This window comes from Tetrao urogallus, assembly GCF_951394365.1.
Source record: "Tetrao urogallus genome assembly, chromosome: 2".
NCBI lineage: Eukaryota > Metazoa > Chordata > Aves > Galliformes > Phasianidae > Tetrao > Tetrao urogallus.
The window spans coordinates 49,358,552-49,376,046 of NC_136814.1; the positions used below are offsets into that span (position 1 = coordinate 49,358,552).

The 17,495-nt window shown below is 38.3% G+C and overlaps 1 protein-coding gene across 1 annotated transcript in view; it reads right to left on the reverse strand.

The window, feature by feature from the left end:
- Positions 1–4,712: 4,712 nt before the first annotated feature.
- The window catches only part of CNKSR3 (CNKSR family member 3), a gene marked incomplete at both ends in the record, with an annotated part of 60,326 nt that continues 47,543 nt past the window's right edge, over positions 4,713–17,495 (reverse strand). Inside the window, 7 exons of the mRNA XM_079550012.1 lie at positions 4,713–5,008; positions 6,442–6,543; positions 6,917–7,125; positions 9,672–9,796; positions 11,319–11,465; positions 11,684–11,752; positions 16,088–16,147. Of these exons, the coding sequence (XP_079406138.1) occupies positions 4,713–5,008; positions 6,442–6,543; positions 6,917–7,125; positions 9,672–9,796; positions 11,319–11,465; positions 11,684–11,752; positions 16,088–16,147 (1,008 nt within the window). The remainder of the gene's footprint in view (positions 5,009–6,441; positions 6,544–6,916; positions 7,126–9,671; positions 9,797–11,318; positions 11,466–11,683; positions 11,753–16,087; positions 16,148–17,495) is intronic.

Here is a 17,495-nt window from a genome sequence, read left to right on the forward strand (position 1 = left end):
TAGTTACAGCCTGATGAAAAGGTTTAAGTTGGCCTATTTAGGATGTGGCTACATGCACAGACCAGTTTGTGACGATCACCTGTGATAAAACAGGAAATAAGATTTGTACACAAGTAGTTTTCATACAGAGAAAATTCTTTACCCTCTCCAACTCTGAAGGAAGTCAACTTCACCATCTGCTTCCTGGCTTGGAAAAGTTCAGATTTTTTTCTTCTTTCAGCTCAATGAACGCTCAGCTTGTATGGATTGTTTTTAAAACCACCTGCTTATGAGAAGGAACACAGAATCTATTCACCAATTAATATAAACTCAATACTCTTTTCAACTCTACTGGTCATCCAGAATCCATACACAGGTTAATTTCACTATCCATAGCTGCAGAGGAAACATGTGGCTTTAAGAATTGCCCTAAACTCTCTCCACAAGCCATTGGAATTAGTTTTTATATCTTATTTCCTCTTGCACATTACTATCTACAGTAATATTTTCTCATAATGTTTATATATGGGAACACCCAGGATATTGCCTTGCAAATACTCTGCAGGCTAAAAATGAAGCCTGCTCAATATTTTTGAAGCGTACATTCCTGAAACAGTGTATCACTATACACATAACAGAAGTATCAAATATTTTCATTTCTGTGGTGTTTACATATATATACATATATATGGTGTTTACATATATATATATATGTATATAATATATATATATTTATATAAATAAAATAATATATATGTGTGTGTATTTTTTTCCCCCCAATGAATCATGTCATTCTGCCACTGTACCAGAGCACTCAGAGCAGAATACTGTGTGTGTGGTACTGTACTAAATACGCATCTGGCTACACATGTTACACTCATTAGGAAAGTGAATCTAGGCATAGCTTTTATTATCACACATACACATACTTATCTTAATTACCAAGAGATGAGCCAAGTTTCTGCATAACAACAGTTTTTAACTTGTTACATACCTTTTTTCTGAGATTAAGCCAGCAATGACTCCTAGCTGCATCTTTTTTCCTTCTCCAGAACTACAGAGCACCCTCCATATTCACCGCACAGAGTACAGACTTAAGTGATCACAAACTTACAAGTTTAATTTCTTTTGCCAAGAGTCTTTTGGAGTTAATACTTCCCAGATGTTTCACCTCACTTTTTAATTAATATGCTTCAAAGCAGTGACTAGGAAAAATTACTACAGAAGTACAGAATAGATTTCACCATTCCTAGATGAGATTAAAATGCGGAAGGAATTATCTGAAAAAGTTGAGTTATTAACATTTCTCCATATACCAAATCTTCTAACAGGAGTCATTACTGCAAAGAAAAACAATCCCATTCAGGCATATTACAACATTCATTGCTACAAGTCTTGACTGCATTTTAAACCATCCTCCCAAACAAACAACAGCGTTTCTCCAAAATGATAATGATAGTACTAAACGATCTGTGCCATGTTGCTATTTGCTAAACATCAGTTTCTTAATATTTCGCATTATGCACAAAGATAAAGAAGATCAGGTGTTTTAATCTTTATTCTTTACTACGGAAAACAGGTCACATAGGAAAACAAACCATTTTAAGTATAGTACTTATCATAGAAAAGTAAAGCTTGCTCTTAAACGCGTTTTCTATTGTTCCCTGCTTTTCATGTTGGCCTTCCTACACTGATACTCATCTTTTCCCTTGTAGATGCTAGTAAGAATAGAATCTGCTCCCATAAGTCTTTCAGCTGCACTTATGCCTCCCCCCCACCCAACCTCATGCTTTCAAACCCAGGGAAACAGCCACATTTTAAGTCACTCTGTTGGACTGTCTCTTCACATAAATGAAGTAGTTGTATTAAAACATTACAAGAGATGGATGAAGGAGAGAGTCAGGAGGTATGAAGGGCATACACACATCCAATATCTACTATTCATATCTTAAGTCAAAATAGCTTATTATTACTGAGAATATATATTTGAGCTTTTACATTGGGCTATCCAAGAGGAAAAATACCTCTCTTCCAAAGCCAAAAAAATGCCATCTTCCCAGAGAAAGACTCCTACATATCATACACTACATAAAAGGGTTTGAGGCATACAGTGAACTCTAAGCAATACTTGCATACAAAAATATCAAGATGACATGGTAATTTCGTAGAGCACAGAGTAAATTCACAGTAGCAAGGATGTAGCTTTTGCAATAAAAGCTGATTTATGGGGTTCTGCTACATTTATTTTGTGTACATACACTCCAATAGCCAAAGGCCCATCAACAGTGATGCATAAAACTCAAGAGGGGAAAAAAATCAAACATACAAAAAAGCCCGCCAACATTATTTACTTTTTTAATTGGAAAACATACATGACTTAAGTGAAAACCACTTCACGGTTCTCAGTGATCTTAGCTAACTTGCAGTGGAAACAATAATAGAACTTCTTGTAATTTCCAGAAAAGCATCCATTTCCCATATTCACAAGAGCCAGACAACTTTTGCTGTTCGCAGTCAGCTGACTGACAGCCCTTGATGACTGACAAAAGGTAACATTCAGTACTTCAAGTCAGCATGATCAGAACACTGGAGCATGAAGAACAGAATATATAGTTAAGTTTTTCTTTTTTTGTTTGTTGACATTTTTAAAGCTTGTACTTAGGCAACAAAATATTTTGAAAAGTGTCACTGCCTAAAAGCTTATGAATTCCTCCATTTCTCATAGATGAACTGATTTAAAGCTATTTGGTAGATTACACCAAACTGCAAGATAACCTAACCGAATGAAGGAATCAAACTTGAGTTTTTCAGTGTTTTGAAAATACTGAGGAGGATCCTAAGATACCAAGTACTTCTATGGTTTCTCCCACATCAGCATGCGTGAACGTATACACCAAGTTGCATCCTTCCCCAGTCAGGCATGTTAATTTAAACTGGATTAGTATTGCTTATTCCAAACAGTTCAATCAATTTGGGGCTGGACAACATAGTGCCTAAAACATGTTTGAAAAAAAAAAAGTTTCAAAGTTTGAGCCCTCTTCTCAAAGGCAAGACTAAAACTGGTCTAGGTTTCAACTGCACTGCAACTGTGTTTGCCTGTGCCCCTTCTACAAACATCATGCCAGAGGTGGAGAAGAGTTACACTAGACTACCATACTACCATCTTCTAGGATCAAAGAAGTCCATCCAAACCAGCCCTCACTTAAATCACCGGTGAGAAACAACCAAATGTAATTAATTCAGAACTGAATTTAACACCATGTCTCTGCAGGGTTGTAGCACAATTTCAAGGACATGTTGCAGGAGAAAGGTTACATCTTCATGACCAGAATTGTGGTATCTTTTTAATACTCATGTTATCAAGTACAATTCCTGCCCCAGTCCAAAGTGCAAACTAGTGTTTAAGATCCCTCTTTCCCCACTAATTATTAATTACAAATTTGACTTCTTTTCTTTAGTAAAACCAAAGAAGGAAAAGCTGTTGGCAATATAACATCTATGAAAATAGTCTTAAAATTAGTGGAGAATACTGAAGACTTTCCTTTTTCTTTCGTTTGACTAATTCATGCACAGTACCGCAGACAGGAAGGTACAAACTCTGTTTGAGTAAAAAAAATATACAACTATATTTAACATTTAAATTAAACACAACTGTTTGCATACGAACAATCTTATGTACATTCAATTTTAAACAATACCTCTTTAATATCCTCGTCTTCTGTTAAACAAGTTTTATTTCTCCCCAAATACCCAAGGCTACTTTAAAATTCTGGAGAGGATAAAATTGAGCTATAATTAAAATAGCAAGATATCTTACAATTGTAATGTATCATAGCACATACCTTTCATAAAAACCTCACACATCTTTCAAAAACTGATCCATTGTAAAATTCTCCTGAGTCCAACAGGACTGTCTTTAAAAGATTACTTTGGTTAACAGCAAATCATTCTTAAACAATTAAGGAAAAAATATATATTCTTTTACCACCTCTACAGATGCATCTCCATGGCATATTGTAACAATCCATACATCTTTATGGATGAACACTTCAGCTGTTCTGTGCACTTTATTTGTTCTGTGTTTTCAATAACAAAGACGATAAATCAGGTTGGACATATTTACAATTAAACTATTCCAACTTGCAAACACCTCTAGATAAGAGACCCCTCTTCCTAAGACTTTGCTCAGATCTTGGGTATCAGAGAAAGAATTGCAATGCTACTTCTTCATCCTCACAGGCTTGATCTCATGCAACAAGATCTTGCAACATATTGCTAAGTGGTACCAAACTTCTTCCTTGCTTATTCTGATCAGGAAAGTAACACAACTTTCACCGAGCCCTACATATTAAGATGTCCAGCCAGTCACATCAGCCTCTGAGCATTCAGACAAATGAAGTGCCACTGGAATTCACCGTAATACAAAGGTTTCCTCTGAATAGTAATAACAGCAATGCAGATTTCAGGTCATGTGGTCTCTATATCACCAAAATTTTACTCATTTCCCAGGGAACAAACTCCCAACTTTAGGCCATTAACAAGAACTTTATCTTTCTTTCCTCCTTGCACTGCACAACCCTCTGATGCATCAAAAATTACAAACAAAAAGGCAAGAATATAGGATTCTCCAGGAAAAGAACACTGCATTAGTCGCTATGCGTCAGTTAAGCTGAAAAGCAGAGAAGTCTGACTGATGAACCAAGGCACTTGGGTAACCATCCTGTGATCAACAGTCAATGAGTCAACAATTTAAGCCTTGTTATCCAACTGACCAGTAGTGAGGGCTCTGCAGAGGAAGATTTTGTGGATGGTGCAGAGGACTTTTTAGCACCTTCCTCTTGAAAAGGAATTGTTGCACTGTTGTGGAGGTCTGTATTCATAAAACACCTGCTGCCTCGAATGTAATCCATTCCCCTCACTAACTGCTTCTCGGACATGGGCCGTGAAAAGGGGTGTTGTGTGGAGGGACTTTCTTCAATGATTGGGGGTATCCTTTCATTACTGAAGTACCTGCAGAGGACATCTTCACCTGTGGGAACAGAAGGAATAAAAGCAATTATTGCTGGTTTCAAAACAACTATTATTCCATTCATATTTTTCATTTTTAAAAAGATCCTTAGAGACACCAACAGCACTTCCCAGATTCTGGTTACCTTTCATAACACAGCTGGACACAAACAGCTGTCAATAAATGACACTTAATGCCTTTTTTTTTTTTTTTTTTTTTAAAAAGCAGTTAGCACACTGACTACATTGACTAACATTGTTAAATCCCAGATTCTCTCATTCACACACCGTAAGAGCCAATATAGACTGCCTTCATGCGAACCATAAGCCAGACCTAGAAAATCTCTTCGTGATATTTCATTCAAGGTGTTGTAGGCCAGGCATGCATCCATATGCATGCAACTATCTTAAAAGCTACAAACATTACTTTAAACAACAGAAATTAATCTTGCAGATAGGAGTGTAAGCACCTCCTTGGTTTTGATTACTGATTTGCGATGCTTGCTTGTTTTTGTTTGGTTTTTTTTTTTGGCTTGTTTGTTTTTTTAAACTCTTCCCTAGATTGCTGAACATCACTGCTGCTAGAGACTGCTGCTAGGTTCATTCTGTGTGTTAACAAGAAGCAAGTTAAAAAAAAAAAAAAAAAAGGTTAAAAAAAAAACCCTGGGATGTGGTGATCATCCTGAGAGGCTAGCTACTTAGTGTGTTTCTAATATCCTTCCATGTTCTTGCTTCTTGTTATCAGCTTCTACTTTTGTAAAAATAGAATTTCCCATCTATTTTTCCTGGAATTACACATTCGCTTTCATAATTGATTTCAAGAACAAACTGAAGTCATCTTACTTATTTGCCACTATAACAGAATTTGTAGTATTTTAGATATAAGGGAGTGAGTAGGAGGGAAGACAAGGGCATTGCAGGAAAGAAAAAAGCCATCTAATCTGACATCAGCTTGTGTCTTATCCCTTCTGTGGAATCTTCAGAACGTTGCTTTTTAACCAGCAGCAAAAATTAGCTCCTAAAAGGTACTACACTCTACTTCTGAGGAAAAAAAAAAAAAAAAAACTGCTTCTACAACAGCTTCCTCAGTAAGCTAACCAAAGACTGACCAAAAAAGCAGCTTTTTAGTAAATCAATCAGATCCTCCCTTGCAAAAGAAAGGAAAAGTAAGTAAAAGAAAAGATAGTAAACCTGTAACGTAAGGAGACAAGTATATATCTGCAGCAGTGATTCTCAGACTATTTTTCACATTCACATAAATTTTTAGATGAAAAAACAAAGTTTGAGCCTCAGCACTGAACAAGCTCACAAATTTCACAACTACCATCTGGCATTCCTGTTTAAAACAGTCATCTTGGATCGGTTCAACAGTGTACAAATGCTAATCCTTCAGTCCTAATTTAGGCAGTTCATCCAAACAAGATCCCAGAGAGGGATCTATTAAGAGGATGACACCTAAAATCTTGCCTTTTCTTCCTGGTGCCCGTGGCCTTGAGAAGGGTTCCGCAGCTCCTATCCAACTGCCATCAGCAGGCATTGATAAGGGACGAGGTTTTCCTGAAGGCAAGAGTGAAGGTTATGAGCAATTACATTAAGTTTGGAGAACCCATGTTTAAATTTATGCTTTTCACAGTTAAGCAAAGGGAGCAAGATACAGCAGAAATAAATATTTCAAGATACTTCAACCAATAGAATACAAGAAAGCATTCTGCTGAGATCAAAACAGCTAGCTATACCCTTGTTCATTTACAGTGGCAACGGACATAATGACCACAAGTTATAACCACTATACATGCGGAAACAGACAGGAAGGGCATCAGTGCCCAGTTGAATGACATTCATTGAAGAAACAACATTTAAGTGAAATTATTCTAGCTGTAGAATTGAAGCGTTTATCAGAATATCAATAGTGATAGAGTCATGAACTTACCATATGACTGTGTTTTTTCTCTCATCTTGGCTGGCAATATATTTGCTTCCATATGATATCCAGGCAACTGATCAGAATCAGCAATAGTAAACCTTCTCCTTCGACTTTCCTGATCCAGAAAAGAATTGGGAGACTCGGCACCCTTGGATCCAAATAATGGATGACTGGGTTTGCTGCTTCCTCCATACAGAAAACTCCCCTTTTCATCTCTGAAAGGACAGTTTGCTTCAATTAGCAGCTTAAAAGGAATTTTACTCTGCAAGCATGAGTAGGTTTGAAAGATATTTTCTAGCCCACAGTCATGCCCCTGATAATGGGCCTTATGCTGCACACATGCTGAAGAAAAAAAATAGGTCAAGTGATGAAAGGCTTCATTAAACATATTCACCAAGAAGAAGAGAAAGTTATCCTCTTCATGGTAGTTCACCTTTAACAAGCCAGTAATTTAACAGAAAGGTTTAGCGGTTTCTTTAAGTACTAGCCCTAGAAAGACCTATGAGAATAAGACCTTTAGGCCCTAAGGGTATCAAAACTCCCAGTTTACTGCCTGGTCAGTAAACAGCTCTGGCAGAGGAATGCATCCACAGGTTTATCCTCGTGGTAGTGACAAGATGCATTGTCTCCTTTGGAGGGACTATGCTTTCCTATAATGTTAAGAGGCTGATAACTGACGCTGGACATTCACCTAGTTCTCCATACAGAAGTGGGACCCCCTTGAGAATTTCAGTAGTAAATTCATAGCATACATAAATGATTTTGAGCAATTTCTGCAGGACTTCCCTTCCTAGATCCAGATCCCCTTCCACAGATCTTTCATTAGAAGCACCCATTTTCAGAACCAGTCCCAGTTAAAATTTTTTAGAAGAAAAGGCACCCCTCCAACTTAGGATTTTCCTTTTTTTTTTTTTTTTTGATCCCCTTTCCTACATACAGTATGGTCGTGCTTGAAGCAACTACCCAAGACAGGCAAAAAATATTCATCTTTAAGTATGTACACAGCCCAGTATTGACATTTTTTCCAATGCTCGATCTCAGTGAATAGGAAGAAACTACTTATGGAGATTTGCAGACCAGAAATTACACGTAAGCGCTATACCAGCACCATGTGTAAGCAGACAGCTCTCCTACAACACCACCATGTGGAGAATGCAACCTGGGGAAGACGGTTACTGCTCTCTTCTCAGTGCCAGCAGTAAGTACTGGACCAGAAAAGGTCCACATGGGGAAAGGAGAAGAGGATGATGGGGGCACAGGAAGTGACCACACAAATGTCTTGCAATTTTAAAAGAGCAGCAAAACAGGTAGAGGTGCAGTTACACAAACACAGTGAGAGAACTGTCCTTTTTCCTCTTCCTGACTGCCACACTTTACTTAAAGGTTGAAGTCAAGTAGTAGTCCCCATGAGCCACTACCTTTTCCTGCATCACCTAGGAAAATTTTCCCAGCTCATACTGCTACACCCTTTCCTGCCAACAGGATTCAGATCCAAAGGTGTTTGTAGCTACATGTACTTATGTGATTCCTCAAGAAAAATGTAAGTAAACAAACCAACCACATGCACCTAATTCACCAATACATTTAAAACGTAATGATGCAATGCTTTGATTCTGTGATTAAAGAGGCCAAATCAATCTAAATTGAGTTAAATCTTTACACTTGTTTCTCCACTAAGAGACTTTTTTTTTTTTTTTTTTTAAATTAAGAATTGATCATGCATAAACATGAAAAACAGGGAAAAAGCAAGTCAAGGTCAGTCCAACTTCAGACCCTTAGTTTGCAGGCAACCTTCCCCTGCCCTGTACTGCCCTGAAGACTATAGTAGTACAAACTCTGTCTCCAGTTCAGGCCTTACATGACAGGAGACAAGCACTCCTCCCATACAAGTCCTGTAGCAAAAGGTCAGCCAAGTTTCTGTGCAGAATCTACATGTATACAGAGTGTCAGGCCAGGTCAGGAAGCATTCCCCGCCTGGAAATCCTTTTCTGCACTGCTTTCTCAGGTCAGATGGAAGGGTTCTGGCATTAGTCAATGAGAACTTAAGAGCAAACAACAGTTAGCCATACCATAACCTTCCCCCTTTGTACACATAGATCTCCATTTTTATAGTTTACACCATAGGGGAAAAAATGAGGTGGAGTGAACTGACTCTCCCTTCCCTTCAGTGGGAACATTCCTGTGTTATATAATTTGCAAGTTTAACAGTTTAGAACAAGTTCTTTTCAATCCTAAGTATCTTAATAGTTACTAAACTTGCTAAACACAGCAGTGGAAAAAATGACAGAAAAATGACTTCCTGGTATGCACAGTCACATTTAAACAAAAGTAAAAACATAGGTCCACAACAAAACAAGGGACAATATCCATTTATGTTCTGGGAATAACTGATCTACAGAAGACAAAACAGTCTTCTAACAATAAAAAAACTACTATTTTGATCTGGTAGTTTATGCATTTAAGCATAAGCTTAAGTAATCTTAGGTATTCAAGCAACTAAATGAAAGTATGCAATCTGCATTTTCAAACTAATCTTTACAGAGCTCTAACTGCAAACTAGTCCATCCCAGGCTGGATGTGGCTTTGGGCAGCCTGGTCTAGAGGCTGGTGACCCTGCCCAGGGCAGGGAGGTTGAAACTAGATCACTGTGGTCCTTTTCAATCCAGCCTATTCTATGATACGATTTGGTGAAACCAACTCAGAAACAAATATAATAAAGGAGGTTTTGTTCAGTACGTTCAATGCATGTTTATTTACATACCGAGGAGAATATGGAACAGCTGGTGGAGGTGGTATGTACAGATCTAAAATGGCTGGCTTCTCCTTTTTCACTGAGGTGTCCATGGTACTTTCTGGAGACTGGGTTGAAGTTGGTGGAGGACTGGTCTGAAACGTTAGATAGCTATCAGACATCTGTGCATTTATCATCCACTAAATATATAATTATACAATCAATGGTACCATTTCATACTTGTATAATTAATATGTTGTGTGTTTTGCTTTGCTTTTTTACCCTTTTTTTTTTTTTGCTCCTCATTTTGGTTTGTACTGCAGTCCTTCTACATAAATCCTACCACAAGTAGAATGCATTTCTTACAGAGTATTTTACTCCCTTCAGTTCTATTTCTCATGTGAACTCCATAGACAGGAAATGCAACAGACAAAACCTACTTTTTTATTTTTGGATCCATTAAAATAATGTAATTTATTAAGTATACGCATAGTCTGTAGAACTTAAGTCAGTACATACTACATTTATTCCATACAATCCAAAATCTGCTTCACGAACACTAGCAGGAATACAGTAAAGTTTACCAACAATTTCATCAGGTGATAAAGGGAAGCAAAGGAAAAATACATTTGTTACTGCTCATCTAAGCAAGTTTAGCATTGGATCTTTGTAACTCGCTGCAATCTCCCCAGAGTCACGTCAGGATCTTGTCTACCTTTAGGAAAGCAAAGGTGCACTCTTTCCCATTCCTACACCTTTTTTTTTCCCCTCTTCCCCCCCCCCCCCCCCCCCAACTCTGATTATATGACAGACATCATGCCACAAAAACAAAATACATACATTAGAGAAAAGAAAGTGGAGGGGACTGGGAGAAGAGTCAAGTATACATTCTGCACCCATCCTGAAAGAATCTGCATGCACTGAGACTTAAGATATCCACTGATGTAACACAGGTTGGTAAGTTATCCTTACAGCTGTGGGAAGACATGTCAGAACAGAAGTAGGAATGGGAATTCTCTCTGGTTTTCTTTATTGCAGGTGATCAGTTTAGATTCAATTAGGATATTTTCTTCCAAAAGCATTAAGTCCTAAGCTTTCTTAACCATTCTGGGGAATAGTTAGGTTAAGAAATGGTTATTAAAGAGTTACGAACACCAGTTCTGCTGTCTATTACTGAACAAGCAAATTATCCAACAACTAAATGATATTTAAGAAAGTAGTTTAAACAACTTCTTAAAAGAAAAACTTCAGTCATTCCCCACTCTTCACCAGGCTAAGAGGATAAGTATACTGGATAGTCAAAGTTATTTCAACAACAAAAAACTACTATGCTACATAGAAGAAGCCTTTAATATTCTTTACTGATGAATTCCATACATATCAGAAGTTTCACATCAAGTAAGTACTTCCAATGGCATGCTGATTAAAAAGGTCAACACACCTAGTTCCCTTTGGGTATCAAGAAGGGCATTAACTGGCTAATAACATTTTCCCTTTTATCTAGGAATCAGAAGATGACAACCATTTCCCATAAACCACCTTAACCTACACTCAAACACGAGCAACTGGGAACATTTCCAGTATTTCTCTCTTTCAAATTAAAAAAATATATAAAAAGATAAAAATAAAAAAATAAATCCACAGCCAGATATCACAAGTCTGTCAAAAGCCCATTACCTGCACCAAGGGTGGCTTCCAGCGCAGGTTCTTCAGTGGAGCAGGGGTGAAGTGGAAAGAGCCGGTTGGACGTTTCTTGAGAAGCAGCCTAACTCCAGCAGGATTTTCTCGCAACTTTGCCACCAGATTTTTTAGTTGCCACCCAACCTTTTAAAGAATAAATGACATCTTTAACTTGATATTGCTTTTCAAAAAGTGAATAAACAAACAATCCCCCCTGGTAAGTCAAACTCTGATTTTCAGTGAACCTAAAAAAAGATATGAAAAAGCCAGAATGAAAAAAAAAATTACAAACCACTTTTTTATAGGACAGCTTTAGGAGAACAAGTATAAGAAAAAGTGTGCAAGGGCTTTCTGTTACTTACCACAGTTTGTTGGTTAACCTGGATCACCTCATCACCAGCATGAATCTTCTGAGATCTATCAGCAGGGGACTACAAAGAAGAAAACAGGATTACGTGCTTCAGCAGGCTCTCTTGTCCCTCATAACAATTCCCACAAGACTAAGTTAAAGGTTGTATATGTGATGCACAACATCACTGAAAATTTCCACAAATCACATTACATGCATTGATGACTTAAGAATTCTAAATTAATTCATCTTGGGATTTTTTTATTTTTGTTTTTTTAATACTAAGGGTACTTAGAGGGTAAGGGAGAAAGCAAAGACTATGTGCCACTCTAACTGCACTTCATTGCTAGAACTGTCTTCACTGTTCTTTTTGTCTCCAGTTTGTACTGCAGTTCCAGACAGCATTATCTGAGCTGCAGGAGACAGTCAAAAGACTGTGTACTATCAGAGTGGCGGAAATGGAGATAGACAGCTGGAGTAAACATGCAACTTATACTGAATCCACAGCCCAGGGCCAAAAGCCCTCAATTCCCACCATCAGCACAGTTAGAAAGCAAGCCAACAGTGATGAGAAAGGGCTAATTGCCACAAGAAAGAGTAGCAGGAGAAAAAAGCCTGCCTCAAAGTCTGAATCACAAAGCAGTTCTGCAGACTGAGGAGAAAAACGAACCTGTAACAGGTAAGGTCTGAGGAAGGTAGCCAGATGAGCTTTCCAATGCATAACAACCACTGCAACTAAGGAAATGCAATAAGTGATAGTGGTGGGTGATTCTTTCCTTGGGGGCACGGAGACACCCATTTGTGGTCCTGATCCACTATCTAGAGGGGTCTGCTGCTTGCCAAGGGCCCACATCAAGGATGTGACAGAGGTTGCTAGACCCTGTATGTCCCACTTACTACTACCCACTGCTGCTGTTTCACATAAGCACCAGTGACACAGCTGAGAATATGAAGAGGGACTACAAGGAGCTTGCAGAAGCTGTGAAGAACTTGGGAACAGAAGTAGCTTTCTCACCAATCCTCATAGTTAAAGAGATGGAGAGGGAAAGGACTGATAGAATTAAGAAAATAAGTGCTTCAGGGAGCGGTGCCATGAACAGGGCTTCGGCTTCTTATGTCTTGGAACTGGCTTTGACAAATCTGGTAAACCTCATCCAACCGGATGAGGTTTATCTTTCAGAGAAGGGGAGGAGCATCTTTGGAAACAAGCTCCCCAATTTAGTCAGGAGGGCTTTTAACTAGAGTTGCTGGGGAGGCTGGGGTGAGAAGATCCTCATTCCATCCCCCTTCAAGGCTGATGACACTAATGGATGCTCTGAGCCTAGAGTTTGATCACAGGTCAGGAAAACAGCATCTGCAGAATAAGGGAATAATTGGTTAATCAACCTCCCAAACCTTGAGTTTGGGAGCCAAACTCAAACACCTGTGCACTAACACATGGAGAACAAGAAGGAAGATTTACAGACATGGATGTACCTACAGGGCTTTGATGTCACTGACATCACTTAGACACATGGGATGGCTCCCATGAATGGAAAGTAGCAATAGACAGGTATAAATTCCCTAAGAAAGATAAGCAAGGGAGAAGGAGGAGGAGTGTTCTGGTCTACGTCAATGACCAGTTGAAGCATATGGAGCTCCACCTGGGGATGGATGAGGACCTGACAGAGAGCATACGGATTAGGGCTAAAGGGAAGGCATAGGGAGGAGCCATCATAGGGGAGCCTGCTACAGACCACCCGGCCAGAAAGGTCAAGTGGATGAGGCAGAAAGGAGCAGCTTCACGGTCACAAAATATGGTCCTTATGAGGGACTTCAAACACTCCGATATCTGTTAGAAGGACAACACAGCAGGGCATCAGCAATCAAAGAGGTTCCCCAAATACTTTGATGATGGGCTTTGAGAAACCTGGTCTAGTGGAAGAAATCTCAGTTTATAGCAGGGGGACTGGATCTAAATGATCTTAAAGGTCCCTTTCAACTCAAACCATTCTATGACTGTGAGAGAATTACAAGAGATTACTTCTGTTCTAACATAGGATTAATCTTAAATGCAGTTTTCAAATTTATATTATTTCAAAACATAACAATACATTAATATTTTGAATATACAAGCCAGAGGACTAGGAACTCTCCAATCCACAAAAGACGATTGTTCCACTTCTCTTTGCTTTTCCCTAATTTAAGAGCTATCAACTTCAATGTTAAATTATCTGCCTGTATCATTAAGACCGACAGATAAAATATATGCCTATATACATCCAAGTGTGTTTAAACAGATATTTGAAAAACACCTTAAAATATCTTTTTCTTGGAACAAAAAGCAAGTCCTGGATACTGATTAGCAAGGAACAGATGAATGTGTCAATATTTACTCAGATTTATCTAGGGCTGGTGCCATGCACCACCTATTGCTGCAGTTACTAAAACCAATCTGTTTCCATTACACAGCAATTATGAATTGCCTTGGCAACACTCAAGAGCACAGGTATGCCAGCCTGGCACCCTGCAGTGCTTCTGCAGCCGATTCCCATTTCCCCTACTCAAGGCATAACAAGCTGGTGGCACGCCAGCTCTCCCTCATGATGCAAGAGTGAAGCAGCTGGGTAAAGGACTCTCTCCTTGTTACAACTTCAGAGCTGAAGTGATTTATTTTTTTTTTTTTCATTAAAAGGAACTGTAGCAATAAACTATGTAATGGGAGAAGATGACATGATGGAATTTACAGGAACCTACAGTTATCAAGAGTAACACTATTTTTTTCATTGTCTTCTTGCTTCCTCTGAAAGGAAATGCCTCTGTGGAAGGCCACATATACGATGATTCAACCAAGACCATGAAAAATTCTGATCAACTGTTGAGTTGTGGAAAACAAAACTCATATCAAGCTGTCCTTTGGACGACTGACACCCTAGCTGTGGGAGAGCAGGATACTCAGACAAACACTAGACAGCAGTCAGTACCAGCATCACACTGTGAGACTGGAGGACAAAATAAAGAGTTTAGAACTAGGCCAACATGAGGCAAGAAGTCACAAGTAGGGTGCCATGACTCAGGTATCATCTTGGCTTACTTGTAGCAAATGCATGGACTTTCCCAGTTGTTTTAACGTACAGTACTGTCATTTTGGCCATGCAATGTCACAGCATTCCAATCAGTAAGTTTTGGGGATAGCTGCTAAAATATCATCCTGAACCTAACAAGAAAATTTAGCTAAGACCCAGCCTTACCTAAATGATACCATGCCACCAGAAAGGCACCAGTTGGGTGCAGTTCTCTCAATTGCTTCTTAAGTTTTTTGTAACAAAGGAAAGAGCTTCCCCAAAGGAAGAATAACTGTTCATAAAGCAAAAGTTTAGATCAACACTCCAAGCTATAGAAACAGCTACAGAAATAATACAGCTTCAGTCACAGCCTCTAGAAAATTATCTATGCATGCATAAGGAGCCCAACATCAATCATCACATTCTTTCACACTTATTAAATGTTAAAATTGCTGTCAAAGTAGACTTCGTATTCAGAGTATTCAAAGTATTTCAGATCCTTTACACAGTTAGGCCAGGCCAATAGTATTACAAGCTGGCATCTATAAAAGCTTTCAGTTTTCACTCTGAACAGTAAGCACATATTTCCACCCGCTCCTCCCAGCCTCCTGGACTTGGCAAGGTACAGCTGGAACAACTGGTTCTTTCCTTTTTGGAAAAAAAAAAAAAAAAAAAAAAAAAGCCAAGCTTCTCAACTTTCCAGCTTTCCTTCAGTATCTGCTCTTCAGAGAAGCAGCAATGAGAACACTGCAGCATCAGTGCAAGTTGCAGATGCTCATGAAAGGTTCACTGCAATGACTTCCTAAAAACTACAGTTTCAGCTACAGAGAGCACAGTGCGAGAATAAAACCAGCAGCCACCTGCAGCAAAAATAACCACTGTTGTCTATCATGCTTGATCATTTCCTTCCAGCAGATCGCTCTTAAATATTACATTTCTTATTCTGCACAGTAATTTAGACATTGGACCTTTCACTAATTTCATTATTCATTACTGAATTTAAGGCAGAATCACCTAAGTGTTCTCACTAAGACAGATTTCTTTCGCCAGCGGAGAACAAATACATACCTCCATATTTTTGTTAGGAGACCAAAAGCTCTCAGAATAGTAGCTTATTTAAGTAACTGTACTGATGCCAACCGTTTGAAGTACCTCACTTACTTGCAGGAACTGGTTTAATTAGGCTAACAGTGAAACACACAGATAAAAATACTTACAAGTTCTTGATAAATAAATGATGCACCACACTGCATATAAAGTAGTAATATCATGAAAGTTACAGGAAAAGCAGGAAAAAGCAGTGGAAAAAAAATAAAAATCAAAGTTACATTCCGATAGCCTGATCTACATTAATCTACATTTACTTCACTTACATTTTCTGTAGTGCCAGTAATTACATGTAATCCATCGTAAGTTGATTTGATGTACATACCCTAAATGAAAACAGAAAATGAAAAACAAATTTAAAGACTAAAAAAACCTTGTGTAACATATCTCATTTAATAACTGTTGGCAGCAACAGACTCAAATTCACACATTATCCCATGAAAACTGTGCAATCCGGTATCGCTAATATCACATCATTCTCAATTTTGTCACAGGTCACTTCTGCTGTAATTAATTGCAATATTGGTATTTACTTAGAAAAACTAACATAAGGAGATGCAATTTACAAATAGCGCTTGGTTGGTAACACCAAACTCTACCAGTTTTGCTGTATTTTCAGTCTTCAGTCTTGAACTAAATTGCTTCCTTACTGTCCTGTCTGCATTAGAGAATTGCAAGTTCTACCAAATGGCCACTAGTTCTCCTTACAGTTCTCTCCCACATTTACGCTACAAATATTATATGTGCTCTTCTACAACTTCTCTCAGCAAGTGAAAACACAAGCTGTCTTGTAACCACAATGCTGATAAAATAAAAGCAATAAAAACCCTGGTACTAGTATTTGTCATTATTTTTGTTTAAGTGTAAAGGCAAGAATAAACACAGATGAAATTGGTGTTGACCATATGAAATAGAAGTCATCAACAAGCTATTAACTAATAGCTACACAGATTTCCCCACAGGAACTGATCGCTACATTGATTTTACCACTTACGAACAAAACTACATCACTTCAATAATTCCTACGAGTGGCTGCTGCTCGAAGTACTCACATTTAGCTACATAACTGCAGTTCAGGAGTCATGTGCAGCTTTTCTGCCTGAAGTTACTACACTTGTTTAGAAGTGTAAGAAAACACACTAGGTTCTTTTTTTTTTTTCCCATCCCCTCTAGTTGATTCCCTTTTCTGTTTACCTGTTGGCAGCCAGTTCTGTGCACCCACCTCCTCCTTTCTTGCTTAGTTTAAGCTTCATTGTAGCTTATGCAATAAAAAACAGCTCCACAAAGTTTCACAAATTCATGACTGATTCAGCCAAAGCCAGTGGTCTACATTAAACTATGTATCATCATTAGAGTGTAAGGCTTCCTTTAACAGTGCTCATCTCTTCTGTCTTCTCAAGGAGGAGCATGAGAACACAGATGCATTTAGGCATTTAAATTTCCTCCAAAACATTCTAATCCAAGTATTTCCCAGTCAGAAAATCCAATAAAATTTCAAATGCAGTTTCTCATAATTGGCACTTAGCTAAGTGGAATTCACTGAATGAACTACAGTCAATAATGTCACACGGTCACTGAACTGTTAAAAGGATTTCCCTTATTCTTCTTAACAGCAAATCTCAGAAATTCTCATATTTTTTAGCAAGACTAAAGAATACACATAAAATATGTATT